The following is a 24,274-nucleotide window of genomic DNA, read 5'->3' as shown; positions in this document are numbered from 1 at the left end:
CGACGTCGGTCCATTTGTAGTAACTTGATAAAAAAAGTGACGTAAGACGAATGACAACCACGTCGAAGGCAATACGGTATCGAATGATCTCGGGCTCGAATTTGTCGAGCAGAATTTGATCGTCTGTGCTGAGTGGAGGCTGCGTTTAGAAATGATCAACGTTGCCGAATATGCTGATCAAATTATGAAAATTCAATTGCTGGTATTGTGTTAGGTTGTCTCGAAATTTCTTTCAAGATTTGGACTCGGTTCTTTTGTGTAGCAGTGTTTATACGAATAGAGGATTTAGTAATATACTATAAGTAGTTGAAGTCATAACAGTAACACAGCAAAATGAAATAAACTTTTAGGACAATCCAATATAAATTATTTTTAGATTTACAAATAATCATTCCCATTTCTATTGGAAGAAATATGTGAATGTTAATTTTTGTTCATCAACAAGTAATATGCAAATAATACTGTAACTGCTTAATTAAATAAATAAAATATCATCTAATTTCGTTCCACGATTTCATAAAAAAAAAAAGTATTAAAATATTTTCATTGATCTTGAAATAAACACGTAATATGCAAATGATACAGTAATTGCGTAATTAAATAAATAAAACATCATCTAATTTCGTTCCACGATTTCATAAAAAAAAAGTATTAAAATGACTTCATGGATCTCGAAATTAAGGAAGAGATATTTGTTACTCACTCAATGGACGGTTCAAGCGACGAAATACGAAGATATCGCCGATTAATAAAAGAAATCTGGTTGCAGGTCATCTTGTTCATGTCAAATATGACGAATCCTCGTAACATTACCGGGGAGCAAATGGGAGCTTATTTCGGTTACTCCGTTGCTTCCGGTGATATCGATGGCGATGGCTTGGACGATCTTATAGTTGGCGCGCCTATGTACACAGTGCCAGATAACCCGGAAATGACCATCGAGACCGGAAGGGTGTACGTGATCTATCAAGGCGCCGGACCTGAAAAATACCGCAAAGTCGACTCTAGGTATTTCGCAATCATTCACACGATTACTCAAACGCGAATCACTGAATTCATGCTTATGTGCAAAGAAAATAATATTCATTCATTATTTTTATTATATACCTTTGAAATTAAATAATGGATATTGGCTGTCTGTTAGTATGGATTAATTAATTAGCGATTTTGTTAGTCACGGTTACGTCATCAAGGGCTAGGTTTTACGATAGCAATGAACGAACTTCGCCCAGCCACCATTACGCAAATTACTTTTTTCGTGCTAAGGTTCATTCATTTTCTTCATTTTGTTTAATGTACTTATATAAAAACGAACCGAACAGATTTTTAAAAAGAAAGAGTTAAGAGTCCTTAAGCAATGATAACTAAAAATTTGAAAACAATGATGCTCACTAAACAAGGGATTCAAATTTCCAATGAAAATTGGGGTAGTTTTGCGATAAAATTCATAATTAAACTGCGGAACTTTACGTGAAACAAAATTTTAGCAAACGCACCTACAAAAATTGAACCTAAATAGGAATTTATTATACATATATATATACTCTGTAAATATTATAATATGAACTTTGCTTTCAATCTTTTTCATATTATTGCATACTGTCTGTATTTTGTAATTTTTTCACTCTTCACAGTGAATATGAGGAAACTTGTGTTCCTCACAAAAGAAACATCATTTGATATACACCTCTTAAATTGAAACTTGCACTAGTTGTTGATAAAAAATTCTACTAAATTCGCTATCGGGTAATCTATTTTTCCCAAAGTCGAAAAATTCTCTAATCTCTTTCTCTATACTTTTCCCTTATCCTATTCTCCACTTATTATACAATCACTCTCAAAAGCCTCCAGACTATCTCATCGCGTCCAAAAGTACAATTAATCACGATACAAAGATTCGTGATTATATCGGAACATATTGTCCCTCACCTGGTACAGCATCTCCGCCTATTAAAACTTTCAAACTAATTCAAAGAGCCTCCTAACATCGCACAGCGTTCGGATCGTTGAACCCTCGCGATAATAGCTTATCGTTATCCAGAGACGGGGAGAGCAACCGCGGACGATTCGGCTTGTCACTGGCCGGCCTAGGGGACATCGACCGTGACGGTTATGGCGATTTCGTCGTGGGTGCTCCTTATGGCGGTCTGCGTGGTCGCGGAGCCGTCTACATCTACCATGGTTCGGCCACCGGTGTCCTGGAGAAGTACTCGCAGGTGATCTACGCCGAGAACCTCGATGTTCCCGTGGAGACGTTCGGATTTTCCGTGGCCGGCGGCCTCGACCTCGACGGAAATCACTATCCGGATTTGGTGGTGGGCGCCTACGAGTCTGGAACGGCGATTATGTTCAGATCTCGGCCAGTGATCAAGATGGACTCGTTCGTGTCGTTCGATCGGGAGTCCAAGTTGATCTCTTTGGACGACAGGAACTGCACTTTGTCGGACGGGAGCAGGGTGACCTGTTTCCCGTTGAGGGCGTGCTTCAGGTATACGGGAGAGGGTGTCTTCTCGAAGCACAACTTCAATATCCAGTACGTTTTGGACGTGAAGAAGACGAAGAACCCCAGGCTGTTCTTCTTGGAGCTGGAGGGCAGGAATACGTTGAATCGTACCATCACCGTGGATCGGGATCGACAGTTCTGCCGCACGGTTCAGGTCTGTATAGAAATAGTACAGTGGAAGTCGGTGTTGTAATAATTAGAGAGCAAATAAAATGTTATTTGGTCGCATAGTTTGTCTATGTTCAATATCTATATATTGTTTTCCATTCTTATAAATGTTTCTCGAACGTTCTGCCCATATATTTTCAATGACATACATATACAAATACATCAAGTGTCCTATCATTTTGTCCGGCACTGTACATCCCTTAAAGAGTGGAAACGTCGTGGAACAAAATGGCACCTATTTAATTCAACAAATACGTATGAAAATTCAAACGTGCTTTTGAATGTTTCTTCAAATTTGGTACGAACCTGACGGCCAACCCAATATTCCAATGATCAAAAACAGTCTAATTCTACTATAGCTCCACTATAACAGTCTACTCTATTTACAATTTCCCTAACTAGCTCCAATGATCCACAGGTATACGTGGTACCCAACATTCGCGACAAACTAACGTCGCTGGACGCAGAGATGCGAATGAGCCTCGAGGAGGAACAGTACCAGGACAATCGACCAAGGGATCCCAGGCTACCTCTGTCACCGATTCTAGGCACGACAACCTCCAGAAAGGACTCGCTGGCCATCAGGAAGAACTGTGGCCCAGACAACGTGTGCATACCGGACTTGCAAATGAACGTGTCATCGAACGTGCTGAAATACTTGCTGGGTTCCGGAAAACGCTTGGAGCTGGACGTCCTGGTGCAGAACATGGGCGAGGACGCGTTCGAGGCGACTTACAACCTGAGGCTGCCCACTGGCATCGATTACATCAAAGTCGAGAAGATAGAGACAATGGGGGTGCCTGTCCAATGCTCGGCGCCGAAGCAGTCGAACAACAACACTCTTCGTTGCGACATTGGCAATCCTCTCCAGAAGAACGGACTAGTTAAGTTCAAGGTGCTGTTGCAGCCGGTCACGTCCCACGAGATGAAGCCCATCTATTCGTTCGAGATGGACGTGAACACCACTAACCCAGAGAATCCGTTCACAACCGACGACAACAAGTACACCCTGAAGCTGCCGATTTGGATAGAGACCGAACTACGCGTGGATGGTGAGAGCAAGCCGAAGGATCTGCATTACAATCCAGATAATTACACCAGCGACACGAACGCGTCGACCGAGGTCGAGTTTGGGCCAGCTGTCACGCACAATTACACCATTCGTAACTTGGGACCGTCAGACGTCGTTGAGGCGGAAGTGCACCTCGTTTGGCCGGCGCAGACGCTGGCTGGAGACGAGCTGCTCTATCTCCTGGAACAGCCGGAAACCTCTGGACCTATCGTCTGCGAGTCTGCCAATGCAAATTACCTTAGCTTAAAGGTATGTTATGCTTTTAGCTAGAATCTACAGTAACGTGCAAAAACCTTAGGCTCCTTACGCGCCCTACAGTAAAGACTAGGCAAGTGCAAGAAAATCAGGACACAAGCATTGCAATTATCCAGTCGAGGTTTCTATTCTGTGTTTACATTTGGCTTGAGTCGATTGTGGAACGTAGAAAAGGACAGAGAGTGAAAGAGAAAGAGGTCCGAGGAAAAAAGCAGTCGGCAGAAGCGTATCGGTGAGGCAATAGTTCATAGTCTCACCGATATCTCAGTTGGGATCATATTACACTGGTCAAGGGGGAACCCAAGTCAAGTGGTGGGTGTTAGACAGTGGGTGACATACACAACGTGAATCAGTATAAAGAGTTTTATTGTCAAAAGCACATCTAGACTCCGCGTAAACGTAAAAGCACATTTACAAGTAGAGGTTAGATTTAGCGTCGCGCTGTTGACACGCGGAAAACTATGTAGGCTGCGTTGGGTCTCCGCAAGGTGGAGATTCTTATCCTCGTCTTACATGACTCTTACATTATTTTAAGACTGTTTGCAGTATCTCTGACTTCTCATCTATTGGGGCCCGTTGGCTCCCCTCTAGCTCGGGTACCTCGGGGTTGCTAAGCCCGTACTGTAGCTACAAACACCGCTACAGCCCCTGAGGGCCGCTGATAAGCAGCAAGAGACGTACTTGCTCAACAGTGGGGGCAGCCAGCTTGCATTTATCCACTCGATCCTGTTTTGCACTTATCCAGTCTTTACTGTACTCCGGCGCTGTGATTGGTCGGTGTTTTACACCTACCGTTTGCAATTGCCTTTCTTTTTCTCTCAGTGTAAATATGCGCGCGGTGCATACCAGGAACATGGCGGACCTCGGACACCAACATCAGAGGTGCCGACACAGAGTGACTACTAGTTGTACCTATACTGTGTCTCAGCTGTCAAATTGTTCTTTTTTCAGGGTTGCCAACAATTGACAGCAAAAATGGCAGCAAATTCAAATCTTGCGTTAATTTTGAGACACCCTTATTGCCCTCAACTAACTATTACCTACTAAACTAAACAATTCAAACCTTTTGCAGTTGAACCCGCGCAAAAAGCAGTACGGCCTGCATGAGGGCCTTTCAGGAGTCCTGGAGGAATCTCAGTCAGGCAAGTCGATCAACGTGCAGCACGGATTCAGCCACGGTAGAAGAAACGGTAGCCACAAGGAAGACTTCGAGATCAACGGCGGGAAGAGCTCGAGCAGCAGTAAATCGTCCATTTCTTCTTCGAACGTTGTCACTATCCAGACCACGAACTCGCAGGTGGAGACAGCTCAAGACAAATCGAACGTGGTGGTTACGACGTACTCGCAGAACAACTCTGGGTCTCTGAGCACGGGCGACCTCAGCGCTGGCAACATGGGTGTACTCATCCAAACGGAATACGGGAACAGCGGGAGTCTGGGAGGTGGTTTTCGCACCACCGACGACGGTAGCTTCCAGAGCGTTTCTGGAGGTAGAACTATTGCCACAAGCGAAAGCGAGCAAAGGCATCAAGGACTGTTGCGACAACAGGAAGAGCAACGTCGCCAGGAAGAGCAACGTCGTCAGGAAGAGCTACGTCGTCAGGTAGAGTTACGTCGTCAAGAAGAAGCTGCGCGTTTGAGGCTGGAAGAGGAAGAGCGGTATCAGCGTGAGAGGAAGCAGGAGGAACTTCGTCTTCTGCAGCAACGGGAGGAACAGGAACGACTGATCTATCAAAGAAAACAGGAGGAGGAACGAAGAAGGTGGCAAGAGGAATACGAGCGCGAGCAAGAGAGACAACGTGAGATTTCTACAGGTGGTCATGCATTAATTACGGGTGATCGAGAGGAAACCGTTCGAGGAGGTGAATTCGGGTTCCATCTGCGTAATGTCAGCTCTACTCAGGAGTTGGAGCGACTGTTTGGATCCCTGTCGAAGGCAACGTCTGGGTACGAACTGTACAACAAACAGGGCAGGCAGTTCGTCCAGTTCATGGGGAGGTTCCGAACTTCCGCTGACAGAAAGGAGTACATAGAGTTCCAGGACAGCTCCATGTTCCCTCTTCAGGATCGCTACGGGAGTCCAAGCTACGTCTCCGAAACCACCGACCACAGAGACAGTCGATTCTTGAGGATAGAGGGCGAACTTCTCGTGGATTCTTCCGGGAAAGGGTACATCGTGTTGAAAGATGGCCGCAGATTTCCACTGCAGGGGTCCTTCAGCTACAACGAGCACCACTCGATCGTCGTGGACGATCCACATGGTGGCAGAAGCTCGAATAGCCACGAGTCGAAGAGCCACAGCCAGTCGTGGACCGAGGAATCCAGTAAGGTCGGCGAGCTGGAGGCGGAATACGAGTCGACGTATTCCAGTACCCATGAAGAGAAGAGAAGGGAGGATAAGAGAGTCTTCAGTAGAGTCCACGGAAGGGACAATCGTGAATCGCTCGATGACAACGAGACGACTGATACGCCGTACTCGGATGCAGGATCCAGACCCAAGCGTGACAGCGATATGGTCGAAGTGGAACAGTTCAAGAAGTTCGAAAGGTTGCACAGACGAGCCAGAGACCTGGACGACGATCTTCTGATGGAGGAAAGCGAGCTCGATACGAAGATTGATTATGAAAGCGACCCCAGGGCACAGGGACCGCCTAGTCCTTGCAACACAGCGAAATGCGTCATGCTGAAGTGCGTGGTGGGTCCTCTAAAGAAGGATGAGGAGGTCTGGCTCGGGGCTAGGTACAGGGTAGCCGCGAGAACCCTGAAGAAAGAGGCCGTCCAGGAGAAGGTCACGGTCTCCACCAAACTGATAGCACGCGTTACGAAGCAGCCGTTCATCGGTGCACCTGCCGAAAAGGTGATCAAGAGTCGCGAAATTAAAACAAACGTCGAGCCAAGCGTGACACCATCTGCGCCAGATGTTATCCCGCTCTGGGTAGTAGTTCTCTCAGCCTGCGCCGGGACGATCATTCTGTTGCTGCTTATTTACCTGCTGCACAAGGTTTGTTTATGCAAATTATGTTCAAGGTGTCGAATGTAGGACAGTATGCGGGGCCAGGGTCTCTCAAACTTCATCCTTTGGTAGAGCCTCTAAAGTAGAATCATTATTTTCATAATTATATAAAAGATATATTTTTTTCTCTGAAGAAGTACAACGATAACAATTCTTATCAATTAGAGTAAAAAGGTATAAGGACAGAAAGGGTTGGAAGAAGGGTTGTCCCTTCCTTAAAACAATGTTCAACGACCATTCTTAATTACATGATTACATGAAAGAAATATTTCTTTCTCCGAAGTAGTACAAAGATAAGAATTCTTATCAATTAGAATAAAATAGTACAAGGGGAGAAAGGCCTGGAACAAGGGTTGTCATTTCCTTAAAACAATATTCAACGACCATTCTTTCATTAAAAAATTCAAATACTAATACAATTATTTTTATAATTAAATAAAAGAAGCATTTCTTTCTCTAGAAAAATAACAAGATAAGAATTCTTATCAATTAGAATAAAGAAGTACAAGAAGAGAAAGGCCTGGAACAAGGGTTGTCCTTTCCTTAAAACAATATTCAACAACCATTCTTCCGTTAGAAAATTCGAATACTTAATTCTATACTAATATTTATTGTATCTTACATATATAATAGATCAATGTGACTTAACTATTAACAATATCTGTTTTTTTTTTCACCAGTGCGGGTTCTTTAAGAGGAACAGACCATCCGACGCCCCAGAGAGGCAACCACTCAACAGGAACGGACACTTCCAGCACGGGGACGACCACTGAAAGATAAACGAGGATCGATCAGTGGAATTTTATCGAAACGAAAATCGTCGAACGACATCCATCAAGCGAACGACCGACGAAGTGCCTTAACCTCGCGAATCTCTCGAAGGAGCGGAAATATGGATTCGCTGGAACGACGTAGAACAGAGTTCTTCTGCGTGGAAACGAAAATAATTTTAATTAACAATCGCGAGTGCCTTCATCTCCAAACCAAACGAGAAACTGCTAGAGTGAATTATAAAGGTTCTGAAGCGTTACCGCGACCTTTCTACTGCCACTGAATACTCCTTCCAGCTCCTGCAGCTCGACCATGCAAGTTTCTAGTCAGGAGACGTCTTTTTATTATATTTCTTTTTTAACCTGTAATTTACTTAAGCCTCCCGTTCGTCAGAGGCGAGAAAATTTGAAGATGGAGCGAACAGATTTTATTTTATAATGGGAAATAAATATCCGTCGAAATCTCCCTATTTGCGGATAGATAAAGAGTTGTTTGTTAACTTGTAACGAAGAGTTCGTTGATCAGAGCTTCCAGATAAATGAGAAATTGAAAAAAAGGGATATTTTGTATCTATGTATTGGAAAACGATTTTAAATTTCCTTCGATGATACCCTTGTACATATAAATTAATTAATCATTTTCGAATGTTATGAGAATTAAACGAACAGGTGCAGTTGCTATCGAATAGCATCAGAATGATTTGAATTTGTGTTCCTTTGCACATGAACAAAGGTTAATTATATATCGTAAACAGAGATGGGCAGAATTGTATTCGAATTAAGAACGAAAAAAAGCCGATGCATTTATTTAACTAAACGTTTAGACTTTTATGTATTCATTGTAAATTATTGCATTGTAGAATTGAAATTCTAATTTTTATTCTACGATTAACGAATAAACGGATGTACATCGTTTATTCGTTATTCGAAGTCCCTATTCAGATTCAGGTAAGAATCTTGCCCATTTTTTTTTACTGTAAATACGCAATAGAGTGTACCACGAGTGCAGTTATAGCACAAAATTGCAAATATTCCCCATGGATTCACAGTAGATAGTAAAATTTTTGTTTAAAGATTTTTCCGCGAGTACAAAGAAATAACTTGAAATTTCGTGGACACTTTACGCCATACGCATGTATACTTTCTTCGAAATTCTCGCTGATAGAAGACTTGGAATTGTAACAGACCAATTTAGTTTTTTATCGCGAAGAAATTCAATTGACACGAATCTTTCGATGACTTAACGATTTAATATCGATAGATCTCATTCGTTGCCGATATCGGCAGTCTACTTATATTTTCTTCCTTTCTTTAACGCGGAAGTGGCCTCGAGAACGGGAACCTTTGATTATTTATTAAATTTTTACATTATATATGTATGTACAATGTAACGTATGTTAGAGTGTTGTAACATGAACGGGAACTTGCCCCGTGCATATGTGTGTACAATCTTGTAAATTATTAATTGTATTACTAAAACTGTTTCCGAAGAAGAATAGCTAACGCAATAATAATTATGTAGAATGTAACAAAGTCCTGAGAAATGCGGAAAGGTAGAACTGACTTGTACATACAGACCTAAGATGTAATATTAAAAAAAAAATATATATATATAATATTATTAATACTAAATTTTAAAGGTATTTTTCTTCAATAGAGTGTAAAATTATTACCCATACAAAATTTTATTCGAATAATTGATAACAAATAAAAAAAACACAAATTATTATTCAAGAAAAGGATCTACAGGGTGTTTTATTTAAATTGGAATGGTTAAATGTCTCACGAGGGGATGAAGCTACAGAGAAAATGTTTGTACAAAAGTTATTTAGTGCAAAGGGATAAATTATATAAAGTAAACAATTTAGTTGTAGGCGAAATAGTGGGAGAGATTTAACAAATTAATTTTTTTTTAATAGATCCTTATATATTTTTAATCACAATATGATTGCATTTGTTTAGACAAATTCATCGGCTTGAGTCTTGAGACTGACCACGTTAAGTTGCCATCGAATCAGATTCGTCGTTCCGCCTCGAGATATACGTATATTTGTTATCGAAAGAGAAACGTAGGAAAAAAAGTGTTGTCAAAGCGAAACATAAGAGTGACGAGAGTGAGTGACAATTGGAATGCACTGGCGTGACAGTGAAATAATACAGCGATCGAACAACTACTTAAGTTTCCCATGTCCGTGATTTTGTGACGTCTTACTACCATGCAATGGGTGGAGGGAATGACCTAGTCCCTGTGCTCTGATAACCCTTTAGCACTTTGCGGATCAGGCTTTCTGATTTCAGTATATTTTTCTCGAGTCTCACTCGACATTGGTCTGCAAAGGATTAGTTTGTAAACATTTGGCAACTTAACGTCGTTGGTTCTTCTTCTTTGAAGTACTCTCGAGCGGATCCATGCTCTTGTCTTGTATGATGAAACGTTTTCTTCAGTGAAGGGTGAGAAGCGGTATTCCAGAGATGTGGCCATTTGGAAAACGTTTGCTAACGTACTCAGACTGTAGAATTGTACTAAATTTGACAGTATATCACAGTTTCAATCGATTCCATTGGCTGGAACCCTCGATATTCATGTTTATGTGAAACCGACGCCAACGGCATTCCAGTGATGTCAACCCTTTGGAAAACGTACTCACGAATACTCCCACTTCATACAACGTTACACAATGTCTTACACCATAATGGTGCAAGTTACAACATAATCCTCAATATCAATTCGCAGTATAGTGCATCAAATTATGGTACAATACTGAGTATTCCATCGAAATACAGTATAATCCTGCTAATGACATTATATTTCAGCACTATACGTCAGAATAGTGAAAGATAGAGTTATGTAATGAAAGAAGAGATTCTTTCAGATTTTGCCACCTTTTCAGAGTTCCAATTATTAGTTTTGGTAAAAGTATCAAATTGATTCATCCGACTTTGTAAATGTATAATTGTAAATTGATTTTTCCTTCTCACTGCGAATGTTATTAATCGCTTAAGTATGCCATGCATTTATTGTTGGAAGTTTCTTACGCAATAGATACACGATTTATTTTCCATAAGATCGTTTATTGAAAAATCACAATGACGTAGTGTACACAAAACAAATGCATGATTACCGTTTACCATCGAGTGCCACTGATTTCTTCACATCAACTACATGGATCGCGTTTCCATCGAAATGAACGTGTAACGTGTGAGTTTCGTTGTGCACAAATTATAAGGAAATTCTTCCAGATATATAAAAAAATAGATGCTTTAATAATCTTGTTTAGTTTAATAGATTTTGACAGTATTATTTTGCCTCTTTACTCTTTTTTTGACATTGGTAAAATGTATATAAAAATAATCTATGAGTACAATTGTTTGTAAAATATACTACTATCTTGTTAATATCTTTTACGTTTCGAGAGCTTCGTAGAAAAGGTCCGTGTAGAAAACATTTTCGGTTGCTTTAACGCTTAGAATCAATTAAAACGGCTTGCGACACTTGGACGAGAACTGAAATCCATTAGGACCAAGTTAACCTTATAAAAATGTGGTTTTTCTCTCCTTGTGAGATATCATTAGATAAAATGGTACAAAAGTTAATGGATTAGAAAAGATACATATAAAAGGAAATTGCGGAACATTACCTTCGTACAGATTTCCCATCCAGAATTATTGCTAGCATACTAACTATCAATTATATACACACGTACTGTAATGCAGTTACCGAGCGGGATGGATTGCGTTACCTTCCAGTTGGAATACATCAAGAAATTGAAATAAATATCATAGATGGTCGGGCAGTGTGGGATTGATACTGCTCTCCAAAACGTTAATGTGCTATCGGACAATATGTACAAAGTCGCCGTTACTCTTTCTAAAAACCACGGTATACAAGAATTTCTTTCCTTCGGTTATCTTAATAATTTACATGATCGATTAGATGGAAACTAACTAAAATTTATGATTCACATACGACGATTCGATTACGTTCATACCTCATGCGACAGAGGTAATGAACGATCTAACGAATAAATATCGTAGAAAAAGAAAATACTAAATGATTGACAATGTAATTGTACCCGTAATCTTAACCTTCGAGAGATCACCACACTTTAACCTCGGACACTACCCTCTCCTTCTACGTATATAGAATTAAACATACCGAATCTCGGAAACAAGTACATAATTCGGTCGCGAAATTGGAAATTGTAAGCATCGACGAATTATCAATGGGTCAGATGATACCTTTCGAGGCACAATCTTAAAATTATTTACACTATGCTTTGAAATCGTCATCTAAGCTTCACCGTTGTTACCTGGTGTGACTATATCATGTACTTCTTCGGGAGGATCATCCTCGTATCAGCTGTCCGGAACCTAAATAGAGTTACAATGTTATCGAAGAAGAAATAGAGGTAAAGTACATCGCGTTGATAAGAATATTCGCTGCCCTTACTTTCCACTGTAGCTGACTGCCAACATGGTAAAGCTCTTTCAACGATTCGGCCAACTTGCCAGAGCTTTCAAGCTCCTTGTATTTGCGATACAATTCAAGCGCTGCACGTGCATCCTCGGTCGAATCGTGTGTTTCAGACTGAATCTTTTTACCCAAAAAGTGCCATGTTAAAAATCGCAATGACACCATGCGATGATGAGGTAAATGAAAGAGCAATACCGTATCTACGATCTGCTCTGGCGGTACAACTAAATTTATCACTCTGTAATAATCGACAACAGAATTAACGACTCGTTTATGATGTTTTCGACGTAGCTTAGTCGAATTTATAAAGTGGATCGTTACCTAAAATCATTTTTTAGGCCATGGCCCACGAATATAATTCCATTGTCGACCAAGAATCGCAACTTCTGATACGTCGACTTGAGCGTAGTCAGATGTTTACTACTGAAATTAGCATCCAAATCGCCAGGTTGAATACCACTGAACTTCGTCAAGTAATCAACCACCTGTTCTTGAGTGCTTATATAATCATCTATGAAGGGAGTGCCTTCCAAAGGACCTTGCCTATTCGAGAAAAGAAAACTCTTAAAAAGATAAAATAACAAATACCATATTTTAGGAAATATTCCTTTGGTGGTTGGAAGAAGTCGGAAGAAAGGATGGAGAGTGTGGAAGTATTTCTCATCTTCGACCAGCTAATAAACTAATCACTATGTAGGCACTTCTAACTTGACCTATGTTTAAGTACTCCAAAATCAAAATCAACTCTAGTCTAGCAATTCTACAACGTACGTTAACCAAATGCATAACGAGTTGTTTTGCAAATTTCAATTCTACGAAGAATAACAGATTGCCTTAATGTAAAGGACTGGGTAATAATGGAAGACTCAGTGTAGGATTTAATACGCAAATGAAGCAATTTATGGCTAAACAAGATTAGCCATAAGAAGGATCGATGATGGGAAGTGGTACTATATGCTAATTACTTATCATCGATCCTACGTACCCTCGAATGCAAGTGATACGTGCAACCGACATATGACTCGGTTTTATAGTAGACATTTTCCCATCGCTTCGAAGCTCAGACTCTTCTTGATTCAAAGTAACGAATTCGGCATCGATTCCTACCAATTCTCCTATAATTTTGTTCAAAATTATCATTATTTCATAATATCAAAAGGAACCTTTTTTTTCTTTAGAATCTATACATTTCTATCGACCTTTTTTCGGCATTTCGTCAGATGTTAGGGGAGTAAATGTGATGCCCCTTGTTCCTCCACTACGAGCGATGCATTTGTCTTCCCCAAAAACATCATACGTAAGTGGACTAACGAAAGGTGCTGGCTCAGGTGCTGGCACCGCCGTATAATGAAGTACACAGGGGACTTTCCAATCAAGATTGAACCAAACTGCCTCGTGAGGTGTTACAGCTGATATACTGGATCAAATATAAAAATTGTATACTTTGAATTGTATACATATATTAATACACATATTCAATAAAAGGTTCAATTGAGGTAGCTCTCTGGAGCAACATACAAAATCATATCCTTAATACCAGTATGATACTTTGAAGTACTATTCAAGCTACGAATCATTTAGGAGTCTCACACGAATTGAAGTATTTTTAATAAAAATTCAATGTCTGCAATATATGCAACCTTTCAATAGATAAAGCAAATCTTAGCACTTACCAAAAGTCATTCAAGATATACCACTGCGACACTGCACTGCCGGTTGATCTTTCGTGATAATGTGGTCCGACTTGCAGCAATGCAACAATGTTCCTCCTATCTTCGTTGCTTTTGTCATCGATGTAACAAACAACGGCACTGAGACTGTACTGCATTTTGTTTACTTTATTTGAACTTTCATCGGTCGCATTTGCGCTTTCTCCATCCCCATTATCTAGTCCCGAGGTCACGTGATTCTCTACTTCTTTCCCTTCAGAATCTGTTCCATGACTCTCTGAGTTTTCCTGCAGCTTGCTATCACCCTGGCCATTTTCTACTATGGACTCCTCGTTGGACTTATTACTTTCAGTAGAAGGACCCTTTGGACTGTTAATTTTTTCCACGGATAATTCACCATTGTTGCTCAGAGAAATCTCGATATTGTGTGGAATCCATGAATGCGAATAGTACAAGTGACTGGGTGGTGTTACGGTAGGAGTAGTCGTTGAGGGTGGTGTAATGGGCGACGTTGATACATTTTCTAACGAATGGAACAAAAGTTCAAGATACACTGCTTGATTATAGTATCATAATTTGAAAGATCAACGAAAGTACCTGAATCTCTACCAACGTGTCTGAATCTACAACCAATTCGAGTACAATTGTTACCGTATCGACAGGGCTTTACGGTAATAGGGACGGGACTTGAAGATGGACTGCTTTCTTTCCCACTTAATACTTTTTGTACAACAATATCCATCTGAGTTTGCCAAAATACTTTATCCTAAAATTGTAATTCAATTAAAATAACTAGTCACGGTTATTGAAAATAATATTACTGCAGTCTACAGGTTGCAGTCATAAATTAATGTCAGCGATAAAATCCAGAGCTTAAAAACTATTAAGCTGAGTAGAAAGTTCTGTATGTGACCTTTTTCGTACCATTTGGCTGTAAATAAAGAACCATTGCCACCATTCAATTTAACGTTATATATTCTCCAGATATTGTTAATTAAGAGGATCATATGTAGTATGATATACTTTGTTCTCAAATAATAAAGGAAATATTCGCCAGTATTTTCAACGAAGAAAAAAGCAATAATAAGCAATTTTACATAGATTAAGCATCAAGGAAGATAATAAAGCAATCGCAATATCTGAATGTGGTCGCGAATGAAACTGTACTTTGAGATATGCACAATAAATTCTTTGATAATAATTGTATGCATTTTTATGACTGCTCCTGGTAAAACCACTGGAATTTGTATTATAAGATGCATGTATAAGTTCGTGTTTAATGTACCTGCTGTGTATCTAAACCACAGTTCAGAGCCAATATTTGAGGTAATTTAGTCAATTGTCGAGATTGGAGAGTGGGTGTAAATTTTTGACAATTGTCACACCATGCAGGTGTAATTTTCTCGGGTCTTAAACTGCGGGCAAGAACACTCGTAAACGGAACCTCCTCTGCTATAAAACGTAAAATTCGTTCATTTGAGGTGTGAGAATGATGCACATGGAACACGTGTTAGCTTAAAGAATGGCTTACAAGGGTGCAACAATTCTGGATAAACTAAGTTACACAGCAACATGATGGAATGTTTTGTAGCTTCTTGCCTACATTTGAGACAGCGGTGTATATGCATTTGTTCAGACCCAAACAGGCGACTGATCTCTGTCTCTTCATCTCGCACTTCATTCTCTTCAATAGATTTTTTGTTGTTCTTATCTACCCATAATAAATATTCATTTAAAATCGGAATAAATTAATACCAATAATACTCAACTACATGCCAATGATGAAAATGTGTAAAAAATAATATTCTTTGTCGAGGATTTATTCAGCAGTATCTTGGTGAGTAGGTCATAATTATAGGGTATGTTATTTGTGTCAGCAATCCACTAGTAAATACTTAAAAGAATAATGTAATTTTCATCACCTACAATCAATATTAATGTTTAAAAACGTCAATTGTATAGGGTAGTCCACACAACACAATCATCGCAAATATTCGTTGTATTTAGTGATAGAAAAATATACCAGAGAAAATGTTTAATTTTAGAGATTCTCTATTCTCCAAAATATAAATCTTGAGATCCGTGACGTAGGAAATATGTTCCCTTTAAAATAAATCGATTTGTTTCAAAAATATTTTCCTAATATTAAAAACTAAGATCATATTTGAATTGATTATACTATACATACTACCCTGTCCAAAGGGACATACAATTATTTTTACAAGTAAATCATGCATTCGCGGGTAACATGACTTCCTATCAAACAATGGAATTATATGATGTATGTAAAAATTTGTTCGAGCAAGCAATGGGGGAAGCTTTATTTACAAATGTAGCAAATCAAAATCAAAAGAAGAGTGACAGCTGCAGTATCCTAAGAATACAAAAACGAAAGTACATATCACTTCAAATAAAACAATATTCATATTTAAAAAAATATTACGACTAGAAAAAAATAAAGAAATTGCTTTTAATATTCTTTGGATATATCGCCGCAATCACCGAGTAAGTGCAAACACATGATCGGATACAAAATGAAAAATAAACACAAAGAGTGCCCAATGTGAAGGTTACACATGAGTTGTGTTTACCTTTCGATGTGATCCACACATATTTACCATCCTCATCTTGCTTCCTCCTTTTTTTCCTCTCTTCATCGTGACTTCTATACCGAGAACCGATGTCCTGTAAAATACTAGGAAAGTCTTGCTCGTTATAAACAAATGGTGGACATTTGGGACCCGACTTAAGGCGAGCCGCTTCTTCCTCTTCTTGCTGCCGTTTTCTTGTTTCTAATATTTCATAATGAATTTGGTGCAGAATAAACCTGTTCCAACTCTGCAAAGAAAGTTGAAATGATTAATAAATACTGAAACATTTCCATTAATATACTTCTACAAATATTTTTATTCTGGAATGTTTGCAATATTACTTTTCCTAATAGTAGTGTCTTAATATTAATATCTGGCAAAATGAACAAGACCAGTAAAATAAAAACGCGTGATCTCATCTAAAGGTTCAGACAAGTAGCAAAATATCTTGTATGCAACACTGTATTTTAAAGCCGACTGCATGATGTTGAACAATAACTGAAAAATAATAATATTATATCTGTAATCGTACTTGTATCAGTCTAATCAAATTCGTTTTTCTTTTAGCTTCTGGATGTAGATCACTTAATATGAGTCCCAAAGCTGCCGCTTCTGGGACCGTCCTAAAAGCTCGAAGAAAATTAGCAGCCTGGCAAGGCAATCCTCGTGACGTGTCTAACATATGAAACAAGAATCCTAGCTCGCAAGAGAGGCAGAATTCTCTTTGGCACGAGTGAGAAAGCAATGCTATCCTCACAGGTTCGCAATAGTACAGTAACTGGAAAACAAATGTGCATGAATTTGGTGAAGAATTTGTTCTCTACCAAGAATTTCTTGGAAATTTGTTTAACTAACTGCTGTACTTACCTGCAACATAGCATTACAATAACTATTAGGAAGTGTAGCTTCCAAGCCACAGAAGCTGGTGCGATTATATTGATCAAAATCAAACTCATCGTAACCCAAACGTGAGTATTTTACCTCAATTTTACGATAACGTTTTGGTATAGCTACAAATGTGCCGTCATCTGTTTTAGATCGTGAGTCCCCCGCGAAAAGCTTTGCAACTACGCCACGTCGTTTTTCCAAATTGTAAGGTATCTGCAAAAGAGGTATTATTTATTTTTCTGCAATCAGTCGAATATCTTTCGCTGTTCTTTTTGGGACGGTTTATACGTTAATTATACTATGCATGGGTGAATGTTAATTTTTTTTGGACAATCTGGTACATCATTGTAAACATAATTTGGACCGTGAAAAAATAAATAATACCTATTAAACACGCATGGGACCGAGCCAATAAGTTAGGCTTACATGTATGTCTTACAATCTTTATTTCACTCAAATACAACTTCAAATATACATTCTGTGAAAAAAAAAAAGCTTTTAAACATTAAGTGCGCTACGATTATTAAGCACAAATAATTAAACAGAAAGTAATAAAACGCATCAATTATAACGCACTGGTCTTAAGGCAAATTTAATGGCAGTAATACTTTTAACACTGATTCATAAAATATAGAACCATATTTTTAAAACATTGATATGGAACACTGATATTTTCTTTTGAAGTATTTGCAAATATCATTGTCTACCTTTGCACGTTGCTCTACCTTTCACACTTCTTGATAATTTAAAACCATAATACTTGATTTGTACTTCAATGCCCTTTATTTAAGATCTATTTTAAAATTATTTAACTGTATATTTTTAAAGGAATGATTATGCATCTTTATTGCTGTTAAGTTCTTGTTTGAGATATTCAATATATTGGATTAAAAATTATCAATTGAATCCAATCTCAGAAATATGACATGTAATTTCTTTTCTTTCCTTGAGTAATATATCTCTATAATAATTATATTATAAGTTATGTATTGTATGTAATTAGAAATACAACATTTTTGTAGCATACCTACAATTTCTATAAATTGGCACATAGCTGATATTTATGTAGATATACAGTTAATTAAAAAATGTTTGAAGTCTTTTTCAAGAAATCAAGATAAACGTAATCATTGCGCCTTGATAACTGCATTTTTATACACTCATCAAGTTGCTACTGTTATGTGAAATCTTAAAACTTGATATTCGTTCAATTATTTTTTCATAACAGTTAACAAAGTAATTCTGAAAAACTTATGATTCGTAAAAATGAGAGTTTAAAAAAATATACTTTTTATAGCAAGAACTTACAAGTTTATATTTTAATTATTTTACTGGTAGAAATGAGATCAAGTATATATGTTTATTATAAACATTCAATCACATGTTTCGTTTCACCATTTTCTTTCTTCTTAATAACGATAATGTAATAACCAGGTATTATAATCAAAGAATATATTAACAAAAATTGGAACATTTTAACATTGAATGGATATACGTTTTCAGTGTCCCATTTAGGTCTTTTTCTCTCGTGTGTTATTGTACAGAAAATCATTAGACTACCTTATGAAAATATTTCACGTTTCTTTAACATTGTTCATGGACTATAATATTTATCACGAAACGTTATCAGTTTTAATAACATATCATTTTAGTTTCTTTACAAAACTGAAAGCTTCAATCCTATTGAGCTTGACTGTTTGTTGAATTGCTTTTATTTAAAGTATTAATTTAATACTAAGACTATACACCAAAACTACAATGAAATTACTAATTGTGTATACATCTTAGATATTTTCAATACAATTAATATTGTCTTTCAGAACTGAACTAATTAATGATATACCATGTACAACAATGTGTATGGAATGTATAATGGTAACCAGACACAATTACGCATTCCATATAAAATAAATAAAACAAAATCCTTCAAAAAGAACTTAAAGTATATAATATCTAAAGATAAAAATGGGAAATTCACAACCTTTAACAGTCACAACTCATTGCGTTTTATCATTACGTTTGTGACTAACACAAGGAGTTTAAAGATCAAGAATAATAGAATACATGTGAGATAATTATAATTGGAAATCATGGAAAATACTTGTATGATGGAAAAATTGGAAGTTTGGATTTTAAAGATGGAGGAGGACATTGTAGAGGTGTTGCAGAATATTGTTTCCTCACTTGATTTCTGCGGAACGCCTGAGGATTTGGTGCATAGCCTATTGTTCCTTGCATCTTCATTGTACGCAGAATCTCAGGATCAATTGATGGTGTTTTCCTGTGAATGCATATTATAAATATTTGCATCCATGTCTTGGATACAAAGAGTATAACTAGATGTATGAAAAACCCTTCAAAAAATAATAAACATAAATATCTATGGCATACATTTATATAAACTTATTTGATTGTTAACTGCTGAATCTATTCGTGAGGTGTTTCTCATGAGCTACGATTTTTATATACTCACTGTACTCTACTTATTCATTATTAAATATCTATAATTCATTATTAATCAACTATAATAACTTACCTATAGATTTTTTTTAAATATTCTTCTGGCCAATCACTTAATAACGGATGCCCAGTATAAACAATAGGTATTGTACTTAGCGGTGTAATATCATCATCAAATGATATAGGCTGAATTGTTTCAACAGGATCAGCGAATTCTGTTGGCCTAAGTAAATGAAAGTAAATCTTTTTATCATCCTTCTAGTTTTCAAAAGTGACTAACTTCCAATCTTTTCAACATATACTAACCGAGAGAAAGTATTAAATTGAGGCTCTGGTGTATTTGTAGACATAAGATGTATAGAACCTGCTGAATCTCCAAAGCAAAGGCATTGAGATGTAGATGATACATCAAATGATAATATCATAGCACCACCAGTAGCAACCTACCAATACAAGAAGACTTGTGCATGTGGTGTAATTGGGAATTCTTTCATAAAAAAAAAAATACCTCAGAGATGCAATGTTTACCTGATACAAGCATGTCATGGATGGTTGTACATTAGCATAGATAGTATCAAGAAGTTGCATTTGTCCCAATGGTGATACGACGGCTAAACGACTTGAATAACTGGGTAGGAACTTCAATAAAAGGGGATATACTACAGTTGTGACAGGACTCAATGCTCTCATTTGTCTCAAGTCGTATGCCATTAAGAATCGATCTACTGAAAGGCCTTGACGACTAAATCCACAGGTACAATTAGCATAAAGTACTACTTTTTTTTATCTATCTATTTATATTTTTCATTATTTCAAATCTCACCTGTTACTAAAACCACAGGTGACAAGGTAATTTCCTTGAACATCAAAATCACTGAGAGAACCGCTATGAGTATCGAAAGTATGTTCTATTGATAATGTATTTGGATCCCTGAGATCAATCCTTCCTGCAGGATTACCAGCACATACAAGTCTACTATGCTGCCTTAAAATTGCACAACCACTTTCTCCTACATTTACCTATAATTGTAAGAGTACTAACATGTGTGCATAAGGTAATATTATCCTACCAATATGTATAAAAACTCACTAATCCAGTCTCTTTTCCTCTGGTAAGATTAAAATCAATTATCTTTTCCTGGTGCCCTCCCATAAGTAGCCTCGTTGGTGAAATTTGAAGCATACATTGCATGTCTATCATATTTGGTGACCTACAATATTATTTATTCTTACATGGAATGTCCATCATAATATTGCACCTCTGCTTCAAAAGTGATGTTATTTAATTTTTCATAATCTAGAAGTAAGTTATGCAGTTTTTAAATTACTTATTTTTTTACTGTTTGGTTCAAAATTTTGGAAAATTTGGAATTGATTCACTTTTGAAGGAGGGTATTAAGTAGGGTATACGTGATAATACACGATGAACATACGTGTGTGTAAATATTGGTATGCCTCTTCGCAATTGACATCTTAACAAACTTTGTGTCAGGATTAAAATTCCCTCATCTAACGGATGAATATGTCGAACTTCTTGTGTAGCATGCACTTGGAATGAGGTATACTTTTGTAAACCTGATCCAAAGTATGATGTTACATGTCCCTACACAGAATTATTCCTGATCAATGCATTGTCTATTTTTATACTTATTTAAGTATCTATTTTATTCAACTTTCTTCAAATTAAGTAACTTGTTAATTGTAGTATCTAAATATACCAAAGCAAAGCTTCCTTTTCCTGCTTTACTATGCAAAATAAACATGAGTACTAGGCAGAGATGAACAAAATGGAAACAACTAAACAACGTATTCATTATTCATTCAATAAAAATTATACTCTAAAGAGAATTAAATAGGGTACAGATATATCCAGATTCACACATATCCAGATATAAATGGAAAAAATAAACAACGTATTTATTATTTATTCAATAAAAATTATACTCTTAGGAGAATTAAATAGGGTACACACATATACAGGTACATTTATATTCAGGTAAAAAAGGAAAAAAACAAACAACGTACTCATTATTTATTCAATAAAAATTATACTGTAAGAAGTAAAAATGGTTACACATATATCCAGATTACACACATATCCAGGTACACACTTACACAGGTACTAATATATAGGTTAAAGAAGCAACACTTTAAATTGTATGGAATTAACAACAAAAACAGATAAGTAGCTGCACCTATAACAACAACAACTACTATACCCCTTGATTTCCCATCCACATAAGTTCTTCGACAGCATCGAAAGTAGCAGTGGAAACTCCAAATCTATCCCCCCCATCGGCAAGTAAAGTACGAGTTTCATGAAATTCAGCTCCAGCAAAATCTTCTCCGAATTGCTCAGCTGCAGGTACATATTCCTCATTGGATAAGACATAATTTGTTTCTTCCCCTGTAATAAAATATATGAACATTGATAATGAAGGGGCTTGATGTTGTGCAATGTCCCTTACATAATCGAACTTCAAAATTAAAAACTGACGTTCTTTGCTTCATTGCTTAAAATAGTCAATATGATAATACATACACATGTAGATGTTAATAAATTAATTTGTATACAAATATTTCTATAATAATGAAATACAAGAATTTCCATGTTTATGTATGTATATGTTACATATATGTATATAAATGAGAAAATAAGACAATAAGAAATAATATCTAATGTATGTAATAATTATTTCTCAGAATGCTTTTTGTAATTTTATTATATCCAAAGAAAGCCTCCTGCATGAGGCAAAAACATCATAACATAAAATAAATGTAATACCAGCTTATAAAACCAATCAAAACATACAATTAAACATACCTTCTGATAACATTGTAGTATTAAATATAAGTTATCATTAATGACAGCAATGTTTCCTATCATTGTTTACGAGAGTTTTCATATCATGAACAGATCCATGATATCAAACTTCAACTTAAAATAATAATGTTATATCTGATTTACAATCCATATTGAATTTGAGAACTTTTAGGCTTGTTTAAAGTCGAACAGCTGATTTAAACTAAGCAATATTGGTTAAGACAATAGAAAGAGACAAAAGACATAATACTACAGAAATTATGAACACTGCTAAAGTTTGAAATAGAAGAATAGACGAATTGTCAAAGAATAAAGGAAACCTACATAATTGTTCGTGAAACAGAACTTGGTGTTATTAGATATAGAAACATTTTAAATATTGTTTTATCTGTAAAAAGATACTTACCAAATTAAATAGTTTGATTTAAACAGTTAACAAATGAAAGTACAGAGCAAAGTAATGTATCAGTGACAAGAACTTGGCTAACTTTGTGCTCACGTTCTATGAAACAATTTTACTTTACGATTACACAGGTTTCAAAACTGTAGCTTTAAATTTTGTCAATAACACACTTAGGATCTCTCATCACAAATTGTAATAAATTCGATTTAGCTTGAAGCTTTTAATACATTATTTAACAAAAATATGTTATATGGCATTTTGAAAATATTTAACATATCCTTTAAAATTCTCCATTATTTTCTGATCAATCGCAATTCAATTATTTACCAAGAATTCTTCTTATATTCAAAATACAATTTCATTTACATTCGTTTCGGTGTTCTCTAATTAAAATAACATAAACTTCTATTTTAAATATTACTCAGCTCTGGTAGTAGGACGCCAGATCGCGCACCATGATTCGAGCAACGAGTGTCATGAAAGCAGAGATGTTTCGCGCCTTTCGGAGTCTTTGAATATTCAGTAAAATTGCAGTTCTTTGACACGACGGGAACCTTTTCGCGCCTTTATAAGAAAGGAAAAACATTGGGATGTGCTGGAAAGTTACTCACAAAGCAGTTCTTGCTCATCGCCGCCGCTCTCGACCGTGGCCTCTACAGTCAGGTCGTAGTGGCCCAAAACCGGGTAGTCCATAATAGTCCCGTCTTCAGGCTGTTTGTTTTTGAAGCATCGAGTTGCCGTCAGTACAAAGATAGCCGTAGAATTGTCGTTCTGACGATCGTTCTCTTTTCATAGCACACTTTTTGACACGCACACGCACTCACGCACGCACTTTAGTCGCCTTGGCAACTGTGCAACAAGCGAAACACTTTGTCACAGATATTCGACGTTTCGACGCCACTCCACGATATTGACGATTGATACGAGGGACAACATAACACCTCTGGTACTGTTTTATTACGATACGCGAGCTGGCTCGTTTATCGAAACACCTTTAATTCATGATTCCACTTTTCTACGCGTTTCACCCGTGTAAGGTTGTATGTCGCCCTTGAAGGTGGCGACATCTGCTTCTTCGCGCGTCGTGCAGTCACGCCAATGGCAAGTGCATAAAAATCACTAGCGCCGTCCAGTTTAACTCAGGGACGGCGCACAATGGTCCCGATGGCCGAAAACCTGGCCA

General features: G+C 37.2%; 3 protein-coding genes across 5 annotated transcripts in view; 2 read left to right on the top strand and 1 right to left on the bottom strand.

The window, feature by feature from the left end:
• Positions 1 to 11,261, top strand: part of LOC128879544 (integrin alpha-PS2) — a 131,674-nt gene extending 120,413 nt beyond the window's left edge. For both annotated transcript variants that reach the window (XM_054128793.1, XM_054128792.1), the window contains 5 exons: positions 770 to 1,008; positions 2,042 to 2,657; positions 3,090 to 3,992; positions 5,071 to 6,999; positions 7,692 to 11,261. In XM_054128793.1, coding sequence (XP_053984768.1) covers positions 770 to 1,008; positions 2,042 to 2,657; positions 3,090 to 3,992; positions 5,071 to 6,999; positions 7,692 to 7,784 — 3,780 coding nt within the window. In that variant the 3' untranslated portion in view covers positions 7,785 to 11,261. The remainder of the gene's footprint in view (positions 1 to 769; positions 1,009 to 2,041; positions 2,658 to 3,089; positions 3,993 to 5,070; positions 7,000 to 7,691) is intronic.
• The window catches only part of LOC128879548 (uncharacterized), a 533,296-nt gene that overhangs the window by 2,376 nt on the left and 506,646 nt on the right, over positions 1 to 24,274 (top strand). The gene's annotated exons all lie outside the window — the stretch shown is intronic.
• Positions 10,833 to 24,163, bottom strand: LOC128879545 (PAN2-PAN3 deadenylation complex catalytic subunit PAN2). 2 transcript variants are annotated; one of them, XM_054128794.1, is made up of 21 exons: positions 23,703 to 24,163; positions 22,084 to 22,271; positions 21,298 to 21,467; positions 20,955 to 21,075; positions 20,688 to 20,884; positions 20,393 to 20,606; positions 20,171 to 20,307; positions 19,941 to 20,087; positions 19,589 to 19,685; positions 17,384 to 17,617; positions 17,049 to 17,294; positions 16,517 to 16,763; positions 15,457 to 15,636; positions 15,211 to 15,377; positions 14,523 to 14,691; positions 13,929 to 14,448; positions 13,455 to 13,672; positions 13,241 to 13,370; positions 12,577 to 12,798; positions 12,232 to 12,493; positions 10,833 to 12,152 (listed from the first exon to the last, which is right to left on the bottom strand). In XM_054128794.1, the coding sequence occupies exons 1-21, from the start codon at positions 23,782 to 23,784 to the stop codon at positions 12,138 to 12,140; spliced, it is 3,963 nt and encodes a 1,320-aa protein (XP_053984769.1). In that variant the 5' UTR covers positions 23,785 to 24,163; the 3' UTR covers positions 10,833 to 12,137. The 2 variants fall into 2 exon arrangements, with proteins under 2 accessions (XP_053984769.1, XP_053984770.1); XM_054128795.1 differs by having other exon boundaries at positions 16,544 to 16,763.

Source organism: Hylaeus volcanicus, chromosome 7 (genome assembly GCF_026283585.1).
Source record: "Hylaeus volcanicus isolate JK05 chromosome 7, UHH_iyHylVolc1.0_haploid, whole genome shotgun sequence".
Lineage (NCBI taxonomy): Eukaryota > Metazoa > Arthropoda > Insecta > Hymenoptera > Colletidae > Hylaeus > Hylaeus volcanicus.
The sequence above is the reverse complement of the archived record's forward strand: the minus strand, read 5'-3'. Positions and strand labels throughout refer to the sequence as shown.

Coding starts and splice junctions, on each gene's coding strand:
- LOC128879545 (XM_054128794.1), bottom strand. CDS start 23,784: ATGGACTACCCGGTTTTGGGCCACTACGACCTGACTGTAGAGGCCACG. Junction 13,673..13,928: donor TATATCTTGAATGACTTTTG/GTAAGTGCTAAG, acceptor TATTTGATCCAG/TATATCAGCTGTAACACCTC. Junction 12,494..12,576: donor GGCCTAAAAAATGATTTTAG/GTAACGATCCAC, acceptor CGATTATTACAG/AGTGATAAATTTAGTTGTAC.